The 25845-nt window shown below is 45.7% G+C and overlaps 1 protein-coding gene across 6 annotated transcripts in view; it reads right to left on the bottom strand.

Moving 5' to 3' along the window:
• Positions 1 to 25845, bottom strand: part of Smarca4 (SWI/SNF related, matrix associated, actin dependent regulator of chromatin, subfamily a, member 4) — a 97657-nt gene that overhangs the window by 49053 nt on the left and 22759 nt on the right. For all 6 annotated transcript variants that reach the window (XM_038321364.1, XM_038321358.1, XM_038321360.2 and 3 more), the window contains exons 3-14: positions 24222 to 24354; positions 23123 to 23527; positions 22781 to 22879; positions 21421 to 21679; positions 20234 to 20360; positions 19564 to 19737; positions 17125 to 17298; positions 15720 to 15887; positions 15565 to 15615; positions 9941 to 10071; positions 9740 to 9797; positions 2383 to 2504 (exon numbers count right to left, since the gene is read on the bottom strand). In XM_038321364.1, coding sequence (XP_038177292.1) covers positions 2383 to 2504; positions 9740 to 9797; positions 9941 to 10071; positions 15565 to 15615; positions 15720 to 15887; positions 17125 to 17298; positions 19564 to 19737; positions 20234 to 20360; positions 21421 to 21679; positions 22781 to 22879; positions 23123 to 23527; positions 24222 to 24354 — 1901 coding nt within the window. The remainder of the gene's footprint in view (positions 1 to 2382; positions 2505 to 9739; positions 9798 to 9940; positions 10072 to 15564; positions 15616 to 15719; positions 15888 to 17124; positions 17299 to 19563; positions 19738 to 20233; positions 20361 to 21420; positions 21680 to 22780; positions 22880 to 23122; positions 23528 to 24221; positions 24355 to 25845) is intronic.

The following is a 25845-nucleotide window of genomic DNA, read 5'->3' as shown; positions in this document are numbered from 1 at the left end:
AAAAAAAAAAAAAAGTTAAAGTCAGGCATAGTGGCACACACATTTGATCCTGCCTCTGAGAGGCAGAGGCTGATGGATCTCTGTGAGTTTGATGTCAGCCTGGTTTACACACTAAGTTACAGGACTGCTTGAGCTACACAGTGAGATCCTGTCTCCAAAAAACCCCAAAAACTTTAAAGTAAAAACAAAACAAAACAAAAAAACCCTGAGAGTAGTTCATGTTCAAGTCTATCTCCGCTACAAAAAAATAAAAAACAGAAATAAAACCCAGAAATTTCAAGTGATTTAAATTCACTGCCATTGACTCATGAATCCCAGTGCTCTTGATGTGGCAGATGTGCATCCACTCACGGTGTACTATGCTGCTTTGTTCTTATCTTTTTAGCAAATAGCTACAGCCAGGTACAATGGCACCAGCATATAATCCTGGCAATCTAGAGGAAGAGGCAGGAGGATCTGTGTGTTCCAGGCTAGCCTAGTCTACATGCCGAGTTCCAGACTAACCAGAGGTAGACAGTGAAACTCTGGCTAAAAACTCCTAGGGAACAGTCACATTAAGCTATCGTTTTCTTACTTGATGACTGCTTTAGAAAAGGTCTCATGTGTGTGCACGTTTAAATGTGTATGTCCCCGTGTATAAGGAGGACCAAGTGTTCTTCGATTACTCTTCACTCAACAAGGCAGAATCTTTAACTTTGAATTCAGAGCTCACTAATATGGCTAGTCCAGGTAGCCATTGTGATCTGGGGATCCTAGCTCTCTGGCTTCCATGAAGTGGAACTACAGGCAGACCATCGTGTCCACCCAGCATTAATGAAGGTGCTAGGAATCCACAATCTAGTTCTCATGCTTCCTGTGATCAAGCACTTTCCCTACTAAGCCACGGATGGCCCCAGCCCTTGGAGGGGAGGTTCTTCTTATGTATGTCTCATGTAGATTTGAAAGTAGAGGTCGAACATTCCTTTCCTTTCTTTCAAAATCTGTTTTTTCATTTTTTTTAAAGAAAGACTTATCTATTTTATGTGTATGAATACTAGCCTATATGTATGTTTGTGTACTATGTATGTGCCTGGTACCCATGGAAGTCAGAGACCCCTGAAGTTGGAGTTACACATGGTTACAAGTCACCATGCAGGTGTCAGGAACTGAACCCAGGGCCTCTGTAAAGGCACGTGCACTAGCTAGCTCTCCAACCCCCTAGGCTAAGCATTTATTTCTTCTTCCTTAGTTTATTTTTATTTTTTTGAGTTGGGATTTCTTGTGTAGTCCTGGATCTCCTGGAACTCAATGTTTAGACAAGGCTAGCCTTGGGGCACTGGAATTAAAGGCCTGTGCCACCATCTGGTTGAGCAGTTCTTATCTGAAATTCTCTTGTGTTTAAGATTCTGGAGTTCTTTTCAGTTGGTGGGATAGCTATATAAATCTTTTTTTATTTTTTTAATCTTTATTATGTAGAGTGTTCTGCACTGTGCATCTGCAGGCCAGAAGAGGGCGCCAGATCTCATTACAGATGGTTGCTGGGAATTAAACTCCTGACCTCTGGAAGAGCACTCAGTTCTCCTAACCTCTGAGCCATCTCTCTAACCCATTTATATAAATCTTAATAATTTCAAAGTTCCCAATCACGAAATAAAACAGTACTGTGAAAATGGAAACATTTGGAATTTGTAGCATTTCAGATTTGAGTAACTCAGTTTTTATCTTATTTCTCTATAATGGTGTCCCATCAACTTCTCACTAAAGAGATCAAATCTTAATTAATTTTTAACTGTGCTTTTAAGAGAAAAATTTTTGTAGAAGAGAGAAACTGCATCCACAGCACCAGGGGTGAGGCCAGAGCAGGGAGCAGATCATATGACTGCACAAGACAGTAGCAGCTCTCTGCATCTGCAGACACAGCGCCACACCCCAGACAGATGCTTACTGACAAGAGATGCACACCACTGTCTATATATTTATGTGCAAACAAAACAAAAAGGATAGAGAATGCAGCTACTCTCTCTAGAAGATGATACAGGCTGGACACAGGCTTCTGGGAGGAAACATCAGGAGGCTGCTGGAACAAGAAAAGATGGGCAAGTCTGTGCTCTCGCCCAACTATACTTTGAAAGCATATGATGAACAAGGAGTCATTTTCTATAGCAAATCACTATAGAGACAAATGAAATCTGTAGGAAACAATTGTGGTCCTACACTGGTTGCTGACAGAACTGTGGAATGACACCTAAGGAGAGAATGATCAAGTCTAAGGCCAGTCTAGGCTATGTAGTAAGATCCTGACACAAAATAAAAACAATGGAAAGGGAAAGCCTGGGACTCTGGCTACTTGTTTTGGTGCCACTTTATAGAGCTTGCAGGTGAGGACAAATGGGGACCCCTTACTCAATAATGTGTCGCGCATCCACCTCAGAGACGTCATCGCTGTCTGGGTCTGGAATCTTCTTTTTCTCCTCCACAGGCAGTGTAGGGGGCTGTGCGGGTTGAGGCTGCTCTTCCTCCTCCTCCTACCAAGAGAGGTGCCATGTCACCCAATATCCCTAGCTTGATTCCCTAGCATCCTGCTGGGCTCCCAGGGAAGAGATGCTCATATAGCCTTGTTCCCCCCAGTCCAGTAGTGTCTATGTCTTAACTGCCCTTCCCTTTGAACATCTAGATTATTGACTTGAGTTTCATGGCAGATTGCAAGTTTTTTGCAAGGGTATCTTGGAGCGTTTCTATGCCTGTTGCTCTCCAATGCAGACTCTACATGGCTCCTCGAATCATGCCACGCCTTTAGTATCTACCAACTCAAGCAGCTTTCCAGTTCATAGCTGACCTCACTGAGCATGCTTGTGCTTTACCTCCAGTTCTACGGACAGGCTCTCACTCGTCTGGAGACAACAGGCATCTTTCCAATACTTGTAAACTGATTGAATGTTACCTTCCTTAAAGGGCCTCCTTGCAGTTACTGAGCAGATAACACTGGGACTCTGCATAGCATATTCAACAAATACACAACAATGCATTTCCCAGTACTGAGCCATTCTTGTTCTACATGAACCATAGCAAATTCTTCTCCTCTACTATCACAGAATTGCTACAGAGATTTTTAAATATTGTATATAACTGCCACATGCCTCTAACCCTGGCTACACAGGAAACTGTAGAATACAGACTGTAAGTTTGAGTTGTCTGGGCAATATAGTTGGCTATAGCTCAGTTCTAAAGTATCTGCCTAGCATGTGTGGTGAGGTTCAATCTCCATAGTACAAAATACATGTGTTATTTCATAACTATCTGCTAAACAGTTCTAATAAAACTCCACAAAGTTTTCCCTGCACCATGCAACATAACTCCAGATTACTGGGGATAAGGAGGTTGCTAACACCAACGAGTTTGGAAAAGCAGCAGCCACTCAATGAGTCACAGCATGGCTAGAATTACACAGGAGTTGGTCAAGCAGTTAAGGAGGAGGAAGAGGTCAGGATATTCCCTTTCTAGAGACATGAACTGAGCAAGAATGAAAAAAATGGCTATTCAAGCTCCAAGAGTTAGGCAGGACACAGCACATTCTAACATTCCTCATGTTAAATTCTGGGGAAAACAGGGCACAGGGCTACAGCTTATTTGGAACACTTCAACTAACCCACTCATTCCCAATATGAAGTCTGCTGTGCTAGGCAGCCATGGAGACGGACAAAGCTGACAGGTTCTATAGCCAGTCTGGTAGAAATAAAAATATTCTACAAAAAAACAAACACACACTTGTGTCTCTCAATCTATCAGACTACCGAAACAACAGATTCCAAAGAATGGGAAGTTCCCTAGGCATCTCCTGCTGGGAGAAAGGATGAGCACCAGTCACAGGAGCAGCTGACCTCCCAGGAAGATTCACCCACCTGTCAGGCCACCTTACAGAACGAAACTGCAGCTAAAAACAGGGATGTCTGGGACCATACCATGATAGGTACTGACTGGACATGTACAACCTTCATCCTCTATTTAAACTTTGATTTCATTTTAGGACCCTGATGATGGGCTTAAGGGCTTTGTTGGTTCTCTTGTCCCTCTTCCCAATGTGGCCACATTGAATAACTCTTTCTGCTTTCCACTTTTAATGGGGTTCTTTTCATTGGAGTATTGAGGACAGGTGTGGCCAGAACTAACTTGGGACACAAGTTTGAGGACATTTCTACCCATTTGGCAGCAATGTAGCCCTGCCTGCCCCTGGCCAAAATGGTTGTAATCTCAGCAAGAGTGCTGGAATATGCTACTATAGTGAAGATGTGCATGTGACTGGCGGAGTTCACATGAGCAGAGACAAAAGGGCCTTGGGAAGACATGAAAACAGCCCTAATCTGGAGGGCATTCCTCTGTGCACACAGCCATGTTTGCACACAAGTTCATCCAGATCGCCACAGGATTTATCACTCGTAAGTGGGAGAGGAACAGGGCCTTTACTTAGGGAGCCAAGAATTGAACTAGGAAAATAAGGTGAGCCAGCCAAAAGTGGCAGCACCCCACCATGAAGAAAGCAAGAGTTCCTAGAATAAACTGAGGGATGCTATCCCCCCCACAGATATCTGCCACCCAACACCAACTAGAGTCATGTGAGAAGGGACTCTCAACTGAGTGGTATCAGATTGGCTTGGAGCTGTGTTTGTGGGGTGTTTTTCTTTATTACTGATTGATGGGAGAGTGCTCAGCCATCCTGGGGACAGGTGGCATGGAGGTGCTTTGACTGGGAGTCTAGAAGCAAGCCAGCAGTAGCCAGGCTCCTCTGTGGTCCCACTTCAGTCCTGCAGCTCCCACCTTTGACTACCTCAGTGACAGACTGTGCTCTGGAAATTGTAAGAGCAAATGAACCCTTTCATCTCCAAAGGTCACAGTGTTTATCACAACAACAGAGAAATCTAAGACAGCTACCATGATTCTGGAGAGGGTAGGAGTATAATCGTTCAAAGGAGCTAACTGGGAGTCTCTGAGTTTAAAGCCAGTCTGGTCTACATTCTAAGCCAGTGGGGGGGGGGGGCAGGGGGGGACAACAGAGCTAAGTAAATAAACACAAAATAACAAAGGCTGCCAGGTGTTCCAGCCTCTTTTCACAGACAGTGAAAGGTAACCCACCCGGAGTAACTACAGTTGTGGAGGAGTTAGGCTTCCACTCAGTCAATGAGCACAGATTATCCACTTCTCTGACAAAACCAAAATAATTCACAGACAAGTCAGGGACACAACAAGAAGGTTAAATATCAAGAGAGCTTTGTATGAAGGCCACTAAAAAGTCAAAGACAGATAATCTATAAGGCAAGAGAGACAATTTGGGTGGTGGTGGCAATAAAAAAAGAGAATTGAAATAGCAGGTGGCTGAATTCTCATCTGAAACAACACAAAAGGCTACTAAATGGTCTGAGAAGTTAAAAAGCATATACTGTTCTTGTAAAAAGAGCCACGTTCAGTTCTCAGTGTTCCTATCAGGCAGTCCATGGCTGCCAGTAGCTCCAGGGTCTGTGACGTCCTCTTGCACTTACAAGTCACAACTGCATACAGAGATACATGAACATGCACAGAAACAGAAACAATGAGACAAAAAGGTCAACCAAGAGTGGAATCACAATGTTCAAACTGCTTGAAAGAGGAGGAAGCAGGGGAAGAGTTATAAAACACTATCTATATGTTCAACTAAACTGTCCTTCCAAAATACAAAAACGCCCCAGAAAAAAAAAAAAAAAAAAAAAGACTGAATAGCACCTGTTGCTGGCAGACAGGCCTTATTAAATTTCCTTAGACGGCTGGGGTGTGGTTCATCAGCAGAGCACTTGCCTGTATGCATGAGGTCCTAGGGGCCAACCCAGCAGACGTGAAAGATTTAGAATCAAACAACCAGTAACACAAATTTCAGGACACAAAACTGAAAGGCAAGCTCTCAGGTCATTTAAATCTATGGAAAGAAGCAGCACCTGAAGAGACAACAGAGATGAGAGCCCACTGCACACTCATGAGGCCTTGTCATGCAAACACCTGCAACTCAGGTCCAAGGAATCTGCTACCCTCTTCTGGTTTTGGCGCACACACACAGGCATACAATCACACAGACACAGATAAAATAAATCCTTGAAGAACAACCCACAAATAGCATCAGAAATGGTAAGTATATAGATTGATGTAAAAAAAACTATAAATAAACTTTCATTTATTTCTTCTATGCTAATGTCTTTCAAAGGATTCAGGGAGCATAAAGCATTAATTTCAAAAATACTATGCTACATCTCAGCACTCAGGAAGTGAGACAGGAGGATCACAGGTTCACAGTCAGTGGGAGTGTCACATCCACTGGAGCTGGACCACCACAAACCTATCTCAAAAATCCAACCTAAAAACTGATGTAATAAGATGCCTACTGTAATGAATGATTACAAAGAAATTACTAAATAAAAGCATAGCTCAAATGAAAATTTGCAGAAAAGGTTAAGTCAGCAAACAGATATAAGATAGTACCAGGAAAGGAAGAATAAAAAAGATTGGGAGGAAGGCAGGCAGGCAGGAAGGCCAGGCAGCTGGTAGGTGGAGCCATGCTGGTGATGCACACCTGAAGCCCAGCACTTGGAATCGTAATTAAGCCAAGGCAGCTTGGAATATAAAGCAAAATGCCTCAAATGCTCACCTGCACAAACATGCAAGAACAAAGACGGGAAAATTAGAAAGAAATCAAATTAACCAATAGCACAGGGGTTTGTAAATGTTACATAAGCCTCCAACCCAAGTTTTATGCCTGGAGACCACTGTATGAGACCTAACTGCTGCAAGCTGTCCTCTGATTTCCAAATACAGATGGCATATATGCCTACCCTCACCCACACAAATCATACACATCTGATAACAAATTTTAAAAAAGTTCAGATTTGATGACAACAAAAATAAAACACTGGGATTCCGAGTCTGGATCCCCACCCACTGGGCAAGTCTGTCCCTTTGTGTGCTATGTGTATGAGGACATACTTTTGCTTTGAATAAAGCTTCCCTGAGTGCCAAAAATATATAAACATAAAATAGTTGCTGGAGCTAGGGCTCAGTGGTAGAGAGTACTTCCCTAGAATGCATGGGGCCTTTTCCAACCCCAATATCAAAAACAAAAACACATTGGAGAAAGCAGAGGCAGGTGGATCTCTGAATTCGAGACCAGCCTGTTCTATATAGCAAGTTCCAGGACAGCTAGAGCTATTATAATATAGAGACCTTGTCTCAAAAATACCAAAAAGCAAACAAAAAACAAATCAAACTCATTAAAATTTCAGAGACACACAACAATGCTTATCTAGCATGTATAAGGCCCTAGGTTTTTGGAGTGGAAAAATTGAAAAGTAACATTTATGAAGTCAGGTGTCATGACATGCAACTATAATTACCAATACTTAGGAGGCTGGAGCAGGGGAATTTAGAGTTTGAAGCAGTCCTGGCCAAAGAGTTCAAAGCCAGCCTGAGTTATACATATGAGAGACAATCTCAAACCAAAGTTTATGAAATATAGATCAAGGGTGCATAGTGTTAAACATAGAGGTTTAAACACTATTTATATCGCAAAACAGCCTTACTCACATCAATAATTTAAGTCTAGATCAAGCAACAAAGTGTGACAAATCACTAAAGAACCAAAATCCAGAATGCAGGAATTACCACCTCTGACCCTACAGTATGATAGAGGTAATTAGAAACCATTAAACACAATGTTGGAGGTTGGGGATACTGCTAGGTGGGTAAAGCACTTGCACACAAGTGTGAGGACCTGAGTTCAATCCCCAGAACCCACATAAAGCCAGATACAGCAGTACATGTCTGTAATCCCAGTGCTCCTAAAGTGAGTTGGGAGGTAGAGATAGAAGAATCCCTGGAACCTTGGTGCCAGCTCACCAGGAGTACACAGCAGTCAACAAGAGCCCCATTCTCAAGGTAGAGGAAAAGATGACATCTCAGGTTATCACAACTTCAACACAGGCACTGCTACATGTATATAATACACAGAAAAAGAGTAAGAAATCAAGCATACTAGAAGATATTTGTAAATTATACACTAGGTCAGAACCATGTTTAGAATAAATAAGGTCTGAGAGCTCATTAGAATGGCAGCCCAATTAAAACCAGGCAAGACTTGAAGAGACTTCCCCTGAGGAAGATGGATGGATGGAGCACATGTGCATATGAGGATGCTTAACATCACTACTTACAAGGGTAACGCAAATCAAAACCAAATGAGATGCCACCACACACCCACTAAAATGCTCATAAGGAAAAGAACAGACAATACCAAGTGTTGGTGAGGACACGAAGAAACTGGAACCCATGAAATGGTACAGTCATTTTGGAGAATAGTTGGCAGTCTCTTAGAAAGTAAACATAAACTTACCAAATGACCCAGCAATTCCACGCCTAGGAATCTACCCAAGAAAAATGAAAACATATGTCCACACAAAACATGTTTGCAAATGTTCACGTTATTCATTATAGCAAAACTGGAAATTTAAATGTCACCCAATTGGTGGATGGATAAACAAAAAATGGTATAGTCATACAATAAAACACAATGCAGCAATAAAAAGAACAAGTTCTTGGTACACACCACACATGGATGGACCTCAATAACATGCTACACAATGGTGTTCCAACTCTATTTGCAGCGTATCCACAAATGGCTAATCTAGAGATGGAAAGCAGATTGGTGAGCTGGGTATGGGGGGGTGCACCTAACTATCCCAGTAGTTAGGAGGACAGTGAGTTTGAAGCTAGCCTGGGCTATACAGGGAGACTCGTACAATGAGAAATAAAAAAGCAAAACAGTTTTGTGGCTTCCTGGGACAAGAGGGGAGAGAAAGCAGACAACCACAGACAGCTTAAGGGTTGCTTTCTGGCTGACCACACATTCTAACACTAGTGTGAGGGGCTGATCCACAGACCCAAATGTTCATTAAGAAACTAGACTTCAAGGAAGTTGTTTAGATTAGAACAAAGCGTTCTTGGCTGGGCATGCTAGCACACCTATAACTCTAGCTAGCATTCAGAGGCAGGAGGAATGTACCAAAATATGTAAAATAGCAAAAACCCTATCTTAAACAAATAGAGAGAGAGAGAGAGAGAGAGAGAGAGAGAGAGAGAGAGAGAGAGAGAGAGAGAGAGAGAGGGAGAGAGAGGTGTGTGTGTGTGTGTGTGTGTATTCACCTAAGACTGGGGAGACTCTTAGGGAGATAGGTGACACTCAAGACTCCAGTTGACATAGAAACCACAAGCCCTCTAACATAACACCACAACTCATGAGGGAAAAGCTGGAGAGGATGGCACCCATCCACCTAACGCTGTGGGGAGAGGAAGGGAAACATAAAGCCCTGGGAGCAAGGGCAAGAGTCATCAAGAGGCATGAGCAGAACACTGGGTGGCTGCTGCACATATGGAACAAGCACATGTGACCATTAAGTCACAGCACTGACAAAGAATGAGCAAAAGCAGCAAAGCATTCAGAGGAGTGATGCTGAGTGCTTGAAATGCGGCTGGTGCAACTGAGGAAATGACTGAAACTGGATTGGCCCTAAATGGAAACAGTCCACAGGTCAGCAAAGCTTTGACGCACCCCTTCCAGCCAAGCCCAGGGTCTCAGCTGCCCCGTTACACCATGCCCAGCCAGCACACAGGGCACAGGGGGCATAGCCCACAGGGTGATGGGCACAAACAAGGTGGAAGGCCCAACAACAGGAAAGATAAAGCAGCCTCTTACCTCCTCCTCCTCTTCAGAGCCACTTTCTTCACTATCTGACCTGGGAGCTACTTCATACCTGGGAAAAAACAGCAATGATTAGATGCAGAGCCCCTGCAAGGAGCGGCTTTACTCTCCCTGAAACCTGGTCTGATCCCCAAATGCAAGCAATTATCGTCCCAGCTGCCAAGTTCCATGAAGTGAAGGAGGCACCCAACTCACCCTGGGTTCATCTCAAGCCAGGCTTCTAGCTGCCCGGCTTTGGGGGCATCTGTGCCTGTGAGGATCTTGCCACTTTCAACATGGATCACCTTCACAGGGAGGTCGCTCATCTGGCTGGTCTCATCCAGAGGCTGAAAGAGAGTGATTGTCATATGACCAATGGCTCACCAACTCCCACCCTGGGATCCAAAAAAGCCACTTAGAAGGGCTGTAATCCTAGCTGTTGGGAAACTGAAAAAGAGATCATAAGTCTGAGGCCAGTATGAACTATACAGTATCAGAAAACAAGAAAAGAAGAGACACAGATCACTTTAGAAAGGTTAAAAGTAACCAGACAGTGGTGAATGCCCTTAATCCCAGCTCTCAGGAGGCAGAGGCAGGCGGATCTCTGAGTTTGAGGCCAGCCTTGTCTACAGAGGGAGTTTCAGCAAAACCAGGACTACACAGAGAAACCCTGCCTCAAAAACCAAAAAAAAAAAAAAAAAAAACCAAAAAAAGGGTAAAAGTGCTAAGGCCTGATACTGTCCTAAAATTTTAATCAAAGTACCCTAAAGTGAGTCTGAGTCTTAGTTATATCAATTGTTTTTTATATTTGTTATTCTATGTGTATGGTTATTTTGCTTGCATGTATGTCTGTTTACTGTGTATGTGCCTAGTGCTACCAGAAGTACCTAAAAGAGGGCATTAGATCCCCTGGATTGAATTAAAGCAGCCATGCCAGTGCTGGGAATCAAACCCAGGTCCTCTGTGAGACAAATCAATAATCCCAACTGCTGAGCAATCTCTCCAGCCCCTCATGAGGATGGGAACAAGTCCAAGTGACTCTGGTACCATAAACTCACACGAAGAAGCACTACAGTGCTGCCTTAGTATGATTCCCTGAAGCTTAGTTTTCCAAAGCAAGATGGCTGTCTTAAGTTCCCCACATGGTGGAGAGTAAGTCGTTTTGTGCTTTGTGCACAGTGACTTACACTTGTAATCTCTGTGGTCTGGAGGCTCAGGCAAGAGGCTGAAGCACACTAGGTGGTAGCAGCACATGCCTTTAATTTCAGCACTCAGAAGGCAGAGGCAGGTGGAGCTCTGGTAGCTCAAGGCCAGCCTGGTCTACAGAGTGAGTTCCAGGACAGGCTCCAAAGCTACAGAGAAGCCCTATCACGAAAAACAAAAACAACCAACCAACCAACCAACCAACAAACAAAAAAAAAAACAAAATAAAAAAGATGCTGAAACAGGAAGATTACCAGCCTGAGCTAGATGGTAAGACCTTGTTTCAAACAACAAAAATAAAATAAGATACTACCAACTACCATGAAGTGGCTTTGTGCTGCAATGTGCCAGCGCACATTCTTTTATAGTAACTCAAGAGAACATCTGTGCTGGCTAATGTCCTGTCAATACGACAGAAGCTAAGGTCATCTGAGAGCAGAAAACTCAATGAGCACATGCTCTCCAGAGACAGTCCTATGGTAAGCCTGTGAGTCACCATCATCACTAAGGACTGATGTAGGAATACCAATCACAGCCAGGGTGCCACCCAGGGCAGGTGGTCCAGGGTTCTATAAGAAAGCAGGCTGAACAAGCCAGGAGGAGCAACCAAAAGGCAGCATTCCTCCTGCCTTCCCTCAGTAATATGCAACCCGAGATAAACCTCTTCCCTCTCCAAGTTGCTTTTAGTTGTGATGTTTTAGCACAGCAATAGAAACCCTAAGACAATACCCCAAATAAAATCCCCTGGAATGGCCATCTCCAGGGGAACAGCCACAGCAGTATGCTTGAGGCCAGCCTAAATTAACAAGTGTGCACTGCTCTGGCCTTCCTGAGATGTTTGGGAAAAAGTCCTTGCTTCAGAGAATAGGACTAAGGCAAGTCCCCTGGAGTCATAAAGTGAGAATGATGGCTAGATTAATTTAGCTCGGCTGTACAGCCCGTCCTTGAGTGTGCAAAGTTCCAGCTTCCATTCCTGGAAAAAATCAAAAGCCAGGGAAGGGGACAGCTGATTTTTCATGCTCTTTCCCTTTCCCTGCCAAGAAAATACAGACAGCAGGTGGGATGACTCCAAAACCCAGAAGAAAATCCTCTCCCAGGACCCTACCTTGCTGGCATCTTAGTCATCTGTCCCCACCTCCAGAACTCAACACAGTACTCTTCATGTACACAGTACTACTTAGCTACTGAAGCCTGAGCCAAGCAAGACATCAAAATATACAGGGCACAACATACTCATAACAAACGAAAGGGCAACAGACATTAAAAAAACTTGCATACAAAGAGTTAAACACAAACTGGGCGGTAATGGCTCACGCAGGCCTTTAATCTCAACACTCAGGAGGCAGAGGCAAGTAAATCTCTGAGTCTCAAAAAGACTAAAAATTTTTTTAAAAAAAGATAGGGTAATAATATAGTGGTCCATACCACTCCTGCCATAACTCTGGAGTTGAAGACAAGATTGGAAGATCAAGATCATCTTCGGCCACACAGAGATTTCAAGGTGGGCCTGGGCTAGATGAGACCCAGCCTCAACAGATGAAAACAAGGGGACTGGGGAGTCACACAAGCTTACAATGCAAGCATTGGGAGGCAGACCCAGGAGGATCCCAGGGGATATTCTAACTACTGAGTTCTCAGTCAATATGAAACCCTGTCTCAAAGGAATGGGTAGGGCTTCTGACGATGACATGCAAAGCTGCCTTTTGGCCTACACATGTATACACACCTGCAAACACACAAACTCACAAGAATACATGCATGTGATAAACATGACGCAGAAATGCACAGTGAGGCTTCAAGTAACAGCTTTAAGAGATAAATGACCACCAGGCATGGTAATACACACCTTAATGCCAGCACTCAGGAGGCAGAGGCAGATCTCTGTAATTTCAAGGCCATCCTGGTCTACAGAGAGTTAGTTCTAGGATAGTCTGAGCTGTTACACAAAAAAAACCCTGTCCCGAAAAACAAAAAACAAACAAGAAAGAGTGATAAGTGACCTGAAATTAGCCCGATGTCACTACTTCAAACATGCAAACACAATGAAACAAAAAGTTCTTTTTTTGTTGTTTTTTGGGACAGAGTTTCTTTGCGTAGCCTTGGCTGTTCCGGAACTAGCTCTGTAGATGAGGCTGGCCTCGAACTCAGAGATCCGCCTGTTGAACCATCACTGCCCATCTAAAAGATCCTTGAAATATATATCACAGAGAGCTTGCCCAAACACCTGTGGAATGGAAAGCATCCAAATGTGTCTGTGTGGGAGGCACTGAGGTCTTTGCGCTCACAAACGTGCACTAGGGCAGCAGTTTTCAACCTGTGGATCGCATCCCCTTTGAGGGTCAAATGAACCTTTCACAGGGTTTGCCTAAGACCATCTGGAAAACAGATATTTATGAAGTGTAACAGCAGCAAAATTACAGTCATGGAGTAGCAACGAAAGTAATTTTATGGTTGGGGGTCACCACAACATGAAGAACTGTATTAAAGGGCTGCAGATTAGGAAGGTTGAGATCCACTGCTCTAGTAGAAACCCTGAACTCTTAAGCATACAGGGTTGTCCCCCTTCAAGGAAAGGGATTAAAAACCTTTCTGACCCAAAAGCTGAAACAGATACTCTTTCTAGCCTGATGACCTTTCCGTGCTATCTGCTGTGACTAGAGACTTCTCCTAGCATCTAGGTGGGCCTCTCACCTTCGCACCCCCAGATCCTTATCATAAATCTGTTTTTCTCAGTCAATCCACAGAACCTATCTTTATGGACTTTACAAGTAGTTTTTTTGGTTGTTTGTTTTGGGGGTGGAGTGTTATGAGGCAGGGTTTCTCTGTAGCTTTGGAGTCTGTCCTGGAACTAGCTCTTGCAGACCAGGCTGGCCTCAAACTCACAGAGATCTGCCTGCCTCTGCCACCACCGCCCGGCTACAAGTAGTTTTAATGCAGTCATATCTGATCTGTATTAGGTTTAATTTGTTCCTCAAAGAGATTTATGCATGATTTGCTGTACATGCAGGACTGAGTTAATCGTTACAAGAATAAGCTGTAATTCTGCTATACTTAAATATGCCTAAAATAAACCACTTGGGGTCATGGAGTATGAACCAACACTGGATGAGTCATGTTGAGCCCAACAGTCTTTTTGATTGCAGCATTACTTTGATGGCTGGGAAGGTCGCAGAGCCCTGCATGCTTGCATGTATCATAAGTGTGCTTTTCTGGAGAGTATTTGGAGTTTTTCCACCAAACACACGCCTTTCAAATGAGGGGGAGTAGCAACTTCTCAGGAGGCTTTAGATAGAACAAGGGACATGTGTGTAACCTGACTTGAAAAGATGTCAGCCAGGCAGGAACTGGCAGAAAGCCTGGGGCTTGCATAGAAAACTCCCAGGAGAGGCAACAGCCTAGTTGTGAGGCCGGGTTTCCATCTGGGAAGGACTGAGAGGTTGCGTTCACATAATTAAATTTTTGTAATTCTTTTTGTAAAACAGGATACTGTATAGCCCAAGGTTTTGACCTTATAGTGATCGTTCACTTTGGCCTCACACACGTTGGATTCACAGGCAGGTAACACAACGTTTACCTTCTGGGTTGTTTCTTTTCTCACTCCTTTTTCTCCAAACACACTGAGTATTGGAATGAGCTTATTGGTAGACAGATTCCCTACTCTGCACAGGCAATGGGTTTGATCCATAGCCACCCTACCCTCTAACACACACAAAACAGATGCATGAATGAGACTACCTGCCTTTGAATGGAAATGGTGTGGATAGCATCCCTCTCTCAAAGCAGACAATGGTATCTGCTGACTTTCTGGAACCACACAATAAGCACATAAGCAAACTGAGTGAATTCCAAGGAGAGTCAACAATAAACCTCAAAACACACTCCCCAACCAATTGAAAACAAAGGCCGGTCTAGCAGATGAGACTTCCTAACAGGGAGTCAGCATGGATATTCTGTGTGTGGTAGAACTAGACGAATACATTAAACCCATGATGGCTGATAGGAATGGGACTACTGATTTTAGAAAAGAAGGCAGAAGAGCAGCTGGGTCAGAAATGAATGCATCTTCTGGGCACAACAGCACATGCCTGCAGTCCAAGCTGCCCAGAAAATGCCTGATGCACATTTGAGGGCAGGGATGTGCACAAATGCATAGTAATAAATGTAATCTTTAAAAAACGGTTTCTTCATTTTGCTTTGTTTTTCAAGACAGGGTTTCTCTGTAGTCCTGGCTGTCCTGAAACTCTATCTGTATACCAGACTGGTCTCAAACTCAAAGATTCACCTGCCTCTGTCACCCAAGTGCTGGATTAAAAGTGTGTGCCTCCACCACCTGGCTTAGAAAACTTTGAAGTATTAAAAAAAAAAAAAAAAAAAAAAAAAGAACTAAATGGAAGGAAAACAATCAAAAATGCAAGTTCAGCCCTGCGTGAACAAGATGACTCAGTGTCTGCCATGAGAGCCTGACGACCTGAGTTCCAGCCCAGGAACTCACCAGGAGGAAGGAGAAAACCTACACCACTATCACCCACTAAAGAGATAATAAAAATGTGATTTCAAACATTTTTAAACAAACAAACTGAAAGAGACACATATCACAGGGTTGGCTAACATTTCTGTAAGAAAGCCTCACTTCTCACCTCGCCATCTGGTCCAATAGCAGGTGTCTGTCCTTCAGCGTTTTCCACCTTCTGCAAATAAGGAGACAAGGTCAGCCTGACCCTACAGGCCCAGGCCACTAAGCATACAGCCAGGCCAACTAAAGGGTGCCCATTCCTAGTCAGGCCCAGCAAACCTTCTTTTTCTTTTTCTTCTTCTTCTCTTTGGCAACCTGAGCAGCTTTGTGCTGCCGCACCAGCTCTGTGAGGTTGGCCACATATTCGTCAGTCTGCTGCAGGAGGTAGGCCAGGCGTTTGTCCTTCTTCTGGTCAATGAGCTTCCGGTAGCCCTCCTCATCTTCAGCCTATAAAACCAAGACAGGATAGAACACAGGCCTGTAAGGGTGCAAACCCGAGGACTTATGACGGCTGCTGTATCCACCCCAGCTCCATACTGAACCTCAAGGGACCTGCCAGGCAACACAGGTCCTGCCATGAACCCTTCACAGAGGGCATAAATGAGTTTTAGACTTCCTGTCCAAAAAATACATCACAGTCCCCAACCTTATCTGATCTGGGTTCTATCGCCATGACTCCCTGTCCAAAAAATACATCACAAATCCCAACCTTCTTATCCGATATGGGTTCTATTGCCATGACTCTCAAACCATCTTTTCTCTACCTGATCTAGAAACACCTCCACAAATCTCAGCCTTGTCCTTTACATATCTTTTTATGAATGAACTAGAGCAGAAGCTGGGCAGAGTGACACGCTTGTAATCCCAGCACTTAGGAGGCAGCAGCAGGTGGGTCTGAGTTCAAGCCTAGCCTGGTTTATATAAAGGCACAGACTTACAATGAAACCCTGTCTCAAATAAAACAGAAAGTACTATACAGCAGATAACATTCCCTGGGTATTCCTTCCATAATCTATTTCTTCCCAATGGCCTGCAAGCCTCACATGATGAACTTCACAAGCTTTTGGACCCAGTGTCCTGTTTTAGCCCCAGTGGTGACTGCCTGTAGCTGTACCTTGTGTTTGATGTCCTGCTTCCCTGCCCTTCTCATCTCCTCTCTGGACTCTTTCTTCTTCTCCATAGTGCTTTGCACTGTGTACTGGACCCGACCCTCAACCTCTGCTCCAAGTCTGTATCACAGCTGCCCAGCCCAGTCCTGCCCCAACTGTCTCTACACTGTCTATTCTGTTCCTTTCCAGGACAAACATGAGTCCAATAGAGAGAAATTATTCTGCTCCCTTCTATGTCCCCAGAGCAGGTAACAGTATCTATCCAGTTAGCAGCTACACCATGATGAAACATCAGCTAGATTCATCTGGGCTTAGAGTCTTCATTGTACCTTTCATGGCTCTCACGAGGCTTAGAGCAGGAGGCAGAGAACTCAGAGCTAGCCTGCCCTAACAGTCAGAAGGAACAAAGGTGAAGGCCCACACCTCTGCCTCCCAAATCCATGTGGCTCTTCCTTCAGCTCTAATTCTATAAGCTAAGCCACAGAGTATCTAAGCATAATCCTGGGTGACTATGCCCAGAATTTGCTATACCCAGGGCCTGCAGGTGACCAAAAATCAAGAAAACAGGTGTATACCATAAGCCTCCGCATTCGCTCCTTCTCAATACGCTCATTTTCTTTCTTCTGCTCCCGCTCGGTATTTGCATGGTAGGTGGCCACAGCCTTGGTGAGTTTCTGGAGTTTGCCTGTGACTGATCTGTGATACTCCCTGAAGTCCTTTGCATGCTGCAGGATGCTGTTGAGGTACTCCTGCAGAAAAACATGGAGGGGTGGCTAAGTTCCAGTTCAGTAAGGTTCAATTGTACCTACAGCTTATTTAAGACAAAGGAGTATCTGGAACTGGCTCAGTGGCAGAGAGCTTCTCTTGCATACATAGAGTTTTGGGTTCCATCGCTAGCATATCAAAGAAAATGGAGGGAGGGTGCTGTCCACATAATAAGGCTACTATGATCAGCTCTGCTATGACAAAATTTTTTGCTGGCCCTTGTGCAACAATAACAGGGACCCTTAGACACAACAGTTGGGTGTATCAAGTGAACACTCACCCCCGTCTCTCTTTTTGTGAGGAAGGGGTTAGAGACAGGGTCTACTACATAGCCCTGGCTGTCCTGGAACTCACTATGTGGACCAGCATAGCTTCGAATTCAGAGAACAACCAACTTGCCTCTGCCTCCTGCGTGCTGGGATCATGGGCATGTGCCACTACACCTGGCCCAAGTAAAACTCTTGGCAAGGGCAACTTGACATTGTAAATCAAGTTCCAAACATGCTCCCACCTTTTACTCAGTTTTGCCCCTTCAAGGAACTTATCCTGATACAGCAGTGACTCCAAGACTGCCAGGACACCTTTTAACTCTGAAATATAAAAAGTTAGACACACATCTGAGTGTAGTGTGGTACACACCTATAGTACCAGCACTTGGAAGGTAGAGACAAGAAGATCACTGAGTTCCAAGCCATCTGAGCTAAAAGAACCTAACTCAAGAAAGTAAATGTTATGGTCTGTGTTCCAAATAGGGAATCGGCGAGAAAATTTATAGAAAAATTGGGAAATATTCAATAGATGAAGTACAGTTCAATTTATCTAAATTCTACTGAAAGGGTAAGTAGTTAACTTTTACCCACTGAGCCATCTCAACAACCCAGGTACTTAACTTCTCATTAGTACACATACACAGGTACTTAAACTTGTCATTAATACAAACACACAGACACACACACACATACATGATACAATCATAAATACCAAAATGTTAGCCATACATGCGGTGCTGGAAATTGAACCTATGGCCATGTGGTGTGTGCTGGGCAAACACTCTATTAATGAGCTACACCTTGGGCTCAGATTGCCCTCAAATCTGTGATACTTCTGCCTTAGTTCCTGGGTATAAAGATTAATTACACCATGGCCATCCTGGAATAAATAGTTATTGCTTTAAAAATGTAGCAACTATGAATAAGAAACCACAGGAAGCTGAGGCAGGATTGTTAAGTTTGAGGCCAGTCTGGGTTACATAGAGAGTACGACAGTCAGGGCTACAAAGCAAGACTCTGTTTCAAAAATAAACAAAGCTGAAAGATGACTCAGTGGTTAGGAGCACTTGTTGGTCTTGCAGAGGACCTAGGTTCAATTCCCAGAACCCACATGGTGGCTAACAAATATCTGTAACTCTAATTCCCAGGCATATGATGCTCTCCTCTTCTGACCTCCTTAGGTAGTAGGCATGTATGTGATGTACATATATCAGGTAAAATAAATATGCATAGGGGCTGGAGAGATGGCTCAGCAGTTAAGAGCATTGCCTGCTCTTCCAAAGGTCCTGAGTTCAATTCCCAGCAACCACATGGTAGCTCACAACCATCTGTAATGAGGTCTGGTGCCCTCTTCTGGCCTGCAGGCATACATGTAGACAGAATATTGTATACAGAATAAATTTTTAAAATATGCATAAAATAAGCGTAAATCTATTTAAAAATAAATACATAACAAAACAAATGAAAACAAATGAGCAGACTGGATTCATCCATAAGCCTACTCGACTGTAGATTTTCATTTCCTTGATGGACTTTGTAGTAACTGAAGTTGTTCAGTCTCTTGTGGTTTCCCCTTGCTCAGAGCAAAAGTCCAAACACTCCACACTGCACAGGGCCCTCACTCACTTTTTCCACTACGCCCTATGGCTCACTTTGCTAGCTACCCCAATCCTTGATTCAAGATGAAACGGGGAAGCATGTTCTAGTCCCCACTGCTCCTCCTCAGTCTGGCACCCTCACTCAAGTCTGTGTCTCCCCTCATGAAAACCCCAATGACACCCTTTCACCTTAGGTAGCTCCTTCTTCTCCGCCCTTACTCCTCCTTTCCCACCTCTCATCTGTCCAGAGTGACAACTGCTCATCTTCTCTTTCTGTTTGGCTTGTGTACTGGCACACTGCTGTGCCCAGAGCACTCTTATGCTAAGTCACAGAAAGATTGACTAGAAAGAGTGCACCCCAAAGGCCCTATGGCAAACACACCTGGTGCTTCTGGCGGCGCTTTCGCTCCTGTTCAATCTTCTGCTGCTTCTCCAGCTTCTCAGTGATGCGGGCCTCCCGCAGTGACTGTCGTTTGCTACGCTTGTAGGCCTTGGCATTGAGGGCTGTCTCTAAAGCTGTATCTCTGCGCATGCACACCACCACCTCCTGGCGCAGCTTTAGGGTAGAAAAGGAGACACTGGCATCAGGCATGATGGGTTTATAAGGTCTGTGGTGATGCTTACAAGAGATGACCACATGCTGAGCAGATGATATTGCAACAAACTGCCTGGAATGCACAGGACACCTGGGAGGTACCACAGGTGAGACAAGCAAAGAGCAGAACATGAGCGATCTGGACCTTTTCATAGCCACACATGCAGTTCCTGGGGGATGTGTAAATGCACAGAACCCTCAGGAAGAGGCTCACCAGGCATCCTGCCTTCCAGCTGACAACTGCAACCTCAGGAGCCCACACCTGTGTATCCACAGGATATACACAGCCAGGTCTTGCTGCAGTGTGGGCCATGACAGTAAATTAACTCCCCTGAGATCTTAATAGCCCCAACCACACAGGTATCCCACGTAATATCCTTCCAAGCACTCTCGGAACCCAGCATCCCCACTGTCAGAAAAGGCCTCATAAGCCCAGAGTTGAGACCACCAGACCCACCTGCCTCTGAAAATTCAGCAACCTAAGGGCCTTAAGTTCGATGGTTGCTTTGGTTCGCAGGTCCCCAGCCAGGGAACCAGGAAGATTTTCAAGTTCCTGAATTCGGTGTGCGATTCGAGCCTGCAGCCTGGCAGAAACAGGAAAAGGACAAGTGGTGAGGACTCTCTGTCTGAAGGAGTCACCTGGTCGTTAAAGTTAGAGACTATAAAGGATCTGTCCCTCAAAGGAGGCAGACCCAGCCCAGCTAGAAGAGATGATGCCTCAGAAAAGGACAACAGGTACAACACAGAACAGACGCAAGCAGCCTCAGAGTGCTCTTGGAAACAGGCCTGCTGGGATCACAGCAAGCCCAGAACCTGATGGTGACTGTACTCTCTGGTTTTGAATACCAAGTTGACACAAGCTTGAATCACCTGGGAAGAGGGATCCTCAATTGCACAACTGCCTTGATCAGATGGGCCAGCTCACTGTGGGCGGCATGAGTCCTACAAAGTAGGTCTGAGCTATAGAAGAAACTATGCGCTAGAGACCAAGCAGTGTTCCTCCACAGTCTTTGCTTCAAGTCCTGTTTGCGCTCTTGCCCTGATTTCCTGCAGTAATGGACTGTTACCTGGAAGTCTATGGTGAAATAAATCCTTTTTCTTTCCAAATTGCTGTGGTCAGTATTTTATCACAGCAATAGAAAAGAAAATTAGAACAGTGACTTAGCTAAGTGCTAATACCATGTGAGCAATGAGAGCTGTGTCATCAGGCAACCCAGACTCAGCATGAGACACAGGGCTGTGGTAATCTATATAGCTCACAGGCATCAATGTTTTGTCTACAGGTTAAGGAGATACTACCCCCTCCTAGTAACCCTGTGTGGGAAAACTCCCCTACTCTATCTTCTCATTTATAGAACTCCTACTAAGTGCCAGGAATCTTAGCACTGAGCAGAGGTCAAAATGTTGCCTGTTCTCCTGTGGCTCACAGTCCCATTAGAAGAATGGCTATAAAGGAGTAAAGCAGTAAGCACTCCAGCAATGCCAGAGCACCAAGTGCAAGGAAGAAAGGGAACAGGACCAGGTTGCTCAGCAGTGAAGTCTGGATGGCCAGAAGTGGGACAAGAATGAGCCTAAGAAAGAGATGAAAGAACATTCTCTGGTACCTGGCAATCAACACTGGCAGCGTAGTCGTTGGGTGCTCACCTGTACTCTCGCTCCTGTAGGATCTCCACAGGGTCCAGGCCCCGGGGCTTCTGGATAGGGGTGATGCGGCTCTGCTTCTGGTGCAGGGGCACCAATGGAGCAGGCTGGGCCGGCTGCCCTGGAGACTGTGTTTGTGGTGGCATCACAGGTGAGGCAGCAGGTGGGACAGCAGGAGGTGCAGGTGAAGGGCGGCCTGTTGGTTGGGGGGGAATCAGCTTCTGTGGGGTGCTTGTGGGGGCAGCAGCATTGGCCATGGGTCCTGGAGAAGCAAGCGGAATAAGGTGCTTGAACTCTGGGGCCAGAGGACTGCTTTTTCAGCCCTCCTACTTCTCACTGGGCCAGAACCTGGACACGCCCATCCTCCAGCCAAGTTCTCCCACATCTCAGACCCAACGACCCAGTGTTTGGTTTTTCTGTGCTTGGCTTCAGAGACACCATGCCTGTCTCTCCTCTAAAGCAGTTCACCTCCTTTTAGCAGCTTTGTCTCTGCCATTTCAATTATCCTTGGTCAATGACAGCCTAAAATATTAAATGGAAAACTCCAGGAATAAACGATTGTGAGATATCAATTGCATGCTGTTCTAAAGAGCTACACCAAAGTTCTCCTTCTGCATCGTTTACTGCTTCCTGACAACACCATCGTAGAGGCAAGTTCAGCACACACTGTCCCGAGTGCGTTCCTGCTTACTCTATGACTGATGTGTTTTATCATTTACTGTTTAATGAATGAAACTTCATCACAGGGAGCGTTTACAGAAAATACACAGTATACATGGGGTTTGCTGCTATTTGCCTGTCAAGTATCCATTGAGTCTTGGATAGCTTATCTCTCAGATGAAGAGAATGGCTCTATTCCACATCCAAACAAACCAGATTTTAATATACAATGATCCACCATGGACCTCAAGAGAGCAGGCAGGGTCCACTGTCCCAACCCAAATATAGACCTTGAAATATCCAACTAAACTTTCCAAAGACACTTATGAGAGGACAGGGACAAGGCCACACACAGTCAGCAGACACATCCCCAACTGGGATTGCTCTCTACAGAGAAGGAAACCATGCTGGACACCCTCCTCCCCTAAGCTCAGAAGCACCCTGTGTTCAGCAAGCTCGCCTGTTGTCACAATTAAAGCCAGTCCCATGGTAGACACATTCCCTGCCTTCCTCCTCTGCTAACTAAGGAGACTGCAGGACAACCCCCACCCACATGGCAGGATCTCTGCAGACCCCAACTGAACCCCACAGAGAAGTCAGAAGCCACTTCTGAGGAAAAGGAATGTAGCCCATCTCTGGGGTCCGGCATAGCTCAGGCTCATGACAGGAGGTGGGGCATGCCACCAAAAGAAAAGAAACTCACCTTCAGGCCATGGCTTGGGAGGTCCTCCAGGGGGTTGACCAGGCATCCCAGGGGGCACACCTGAGGGTCCTGGAGGAGGCATGTTGGGCCCTCCCATACCTACATTCAAGAAAACAAAGCGCCATAAAGGCCACTGTGTTCAAACCTGCTGGCCTACGCTCATGTTAGCTCAGGGAACACACCACAAATAAGGTCAGAGAGAGGGACAAAACATATTTATCTCGACATAACCCTATCCATCTCAGTAGTCCCAGATAACAACATCTGGGAGGCAGGGCTGCCTGCCATTATCATCCACACTCAACACCCTCCCCAGTCCAGAGGCAGGGATGTAGGCCTTACCATGGGGTCTACTGTAATTTGGAGGGGCTGGTCCTGGACCTGGGCCAGGCCCAGGGCCAGAGCCAGGCCCAGGTCCTGTAGCAGACACTGAGGGTGGAGGTAGTGTTGGCATCTGCTGCTGCATTCCAGGCATTGGCCGCTTGCCTTGCACGGCCATCTGCAGGTGGTCAGGCAATGGCTGGCCCCTGGCCAACATCTTGTAAGCCATTATCTGAGCTCTGAGTTGATGCAGCTGGTTCTGGTTAAATGGGGTTGGGCCTCGGTTTTGCTGCCCCAAGGCCTGGGGGTCAGAACCATCTAATGGGGTCCCTCCTGGCCCAGAGGACATCTGAGGGCCTGAAGATGGGCCACTGGCTGGGACGGGACTGGAGGCATGTTCAGAGCCACCCAGGGGTGAAGGGTAACCTGTAGGGAAAGAAGACTAATTCAGTGGTCACTTGGCAGCACATATACCTGTGACTGCTAAATCACATCCATACCACCCAGCATCCCCAGACATAATAGCCAGGCAACACCACTCTCCTGAGTCAAGCAGCACCTAGAGGGTGGTGGCTAAGTTATAGCCTCAGTCCAGTAGCCCATGTAGCTATAAGCTTGGATGTTTCAGTAGGAAATAGATGATCAATGCAAAGGTGAGACCTGCAAACCAAGCTCCATCAAGCCTACCCTCTCGCCAGGCAAACTCCCCCTGTCATTCCTAAGAGGCCCCAGGACCCAGTACCTTGCTTGCTGCCCCTGGAACATGAAGGACTCCACAAGTCACCTACTACAATCTCCTCATGTAGAAAAGTCAACTTGCCTAAGACAAGGTCCTGAGGCACCACTGGAGTTGCTAGCCCGCAGGCCCCACTATGCTAAGCCCTGACCTCAAATACCATGCTGATCAGCCATCTCTGCTCCACCAGTTCAGTCTTCAAGGCCTGCTCAAGGAAAGAGACTATACAGAGCACCAGCACACCTCACCTGGCAGGCCCCAGGCAGGCCCTCCCCCACAGCTCAGCTGTCCTAGCTGTCCTCGAAATCCCCACAGAAGAAAGTATACTGTGGGCTGCAGGTGTATGAACAACAGAAAGCAGAAAGGGACCTAGACAGACTGTACCTTGGGAATGCTGGTCCATGGGACTAGGTGGGGGTCCCATACCTGTGTGGGCCCCTGACCGCATGCCCATCCCTTTCATCTGGTTGTATCGTGGGTCATCAGGCATGCCCTTCTCGTGCATCGACTCCATAGGCTATGAGAAGTGCAAGGACACAGGTCAGTCAGGTACAGCAAGAGGCAGCCGAGCAAAGTACCATCAGGAAGACCACACAGAGGTCGACCTAAGGGGCCATAAGGCTAGCTCTGAGGCACAGACACCACAGCTTCTGGGTGTCAGGACAAGAAAGACAAAATCAAGCTGTTGGAGAAGGTGACTACTTAGGCAATGGGATAGCAGAGGCATGGAGCTCTCTTTAAGCCAGTGAGAACCACAAAGAAAGGACTCATGCCACAGCTCCCAGCAGGATTGTCCTGGCTCGTTCCTTCCTGTGCCAAGAAGCATGGTTGCAAACCTAGGGCTAAAGTCCTCATCCTTGGAGATTATAAATCAAAGGGACATACGAAAAGGTCTGCACAACAGACTGGACAACAGTGAGATACCAGATACTCCACTGTCCTCATTAGCTGCCTGCCAGCTTGGAAAAAAGCTATTGCAGAGGTATCCTGCCACTGAGCCAGAGCACAATAAAACAGGATCCTTGCATTGTAGAAGGGAGGCTGACACATGGCACCTTTGGGCGTGGACATGCCTCCCAGGGAAATGGCTACAGCAGCCAGTTATAGAGGGGCATTGCTTAAGAACCCTCTGTGAAAAAAAAAAAAAAAAAAAAAAAAGAACCCTCTATGAACTGGGCCTGGTTAACAAGCATCCTGCTCTGCAAAAAACTCACAGGCGAACATGTGATGAAGCAGAGTGACACCAAAGCCACAGTTCAGTACAGCTGTAACAAAGGAAGCTGGGACAGGGACACGGGGGCATCTTCCTATGGGGCCATAGGTGTGTGCAGGCCCCCAAGACTGTTCATGTTGAACAACAGCCTTGCTCCAGCATAGAAGGAGCTCTGTGTAGGTGAGGTGCTGTCATCCAGGACTCCAGTACCTAGCAGGTTTCTGGACATATGGTAGGTATCCAAAAGGCACCTGTCAGAGGTAGTAGAAAATGTGAGCAATGCTAGGAGAAGAAAGATAGGGAGAGGGGGTGTGGCTGGCATGCTGCAGGAGCCGGTAAACCAGAAGGTGGGCTTGTGCATGTGAACTACAGCTTCCTTCACAGAAGGAAAAGGACAAGGCAAATGCTATACTACTACAACAACACAACAGTCCGGGAACTAGGGAGCCAGAGAAGGGGATATATTGGAAGCAGAGCACAGTTAGCACACAAGGACAACCCAAATAGAGGGATGAGACAGGCTGTAGAACGAGCGGCGGGGCTGCGTTCCGCCACCCGGCTAGCTTTACCCGAAATAATTACACGGAAACTGTATTCTTTTAAACACTGTCTGGCCCATTAGTTTCAGCCTCTTATTATCTAATTTTTACATCTTGCTTTAACCCATGTTTAGTAATCCATGTAGCACCACGAGGTGGATCGCTTACCAGGAGAGATCTTAACCTGTGTCCACCTCGGAGAGGAGAGGCATGGCGACTGCTTATGGTGACTGCCTGAAGCGTCACCTCATTGCCT

Source organism: Arvicola amphibius, chromosome 3 (genome assembly GCF_903992535.2).
Source record: "Arvicola amphibius chromosome 3, mArvAmp1.2, whole genome shotgun sequence".
In the NCBI taxonomy this organism is placed as follows: Eukaryota; Metazoa; Chordata; class Mammalia; order Rodentia; family Cricetidae; genus Arvicola; species Arvicola amphibius.
Note: the sequence above shows the minus strand (reverse complement) of the source record. Positions and strands in the feature narration are given on the sequence as shown.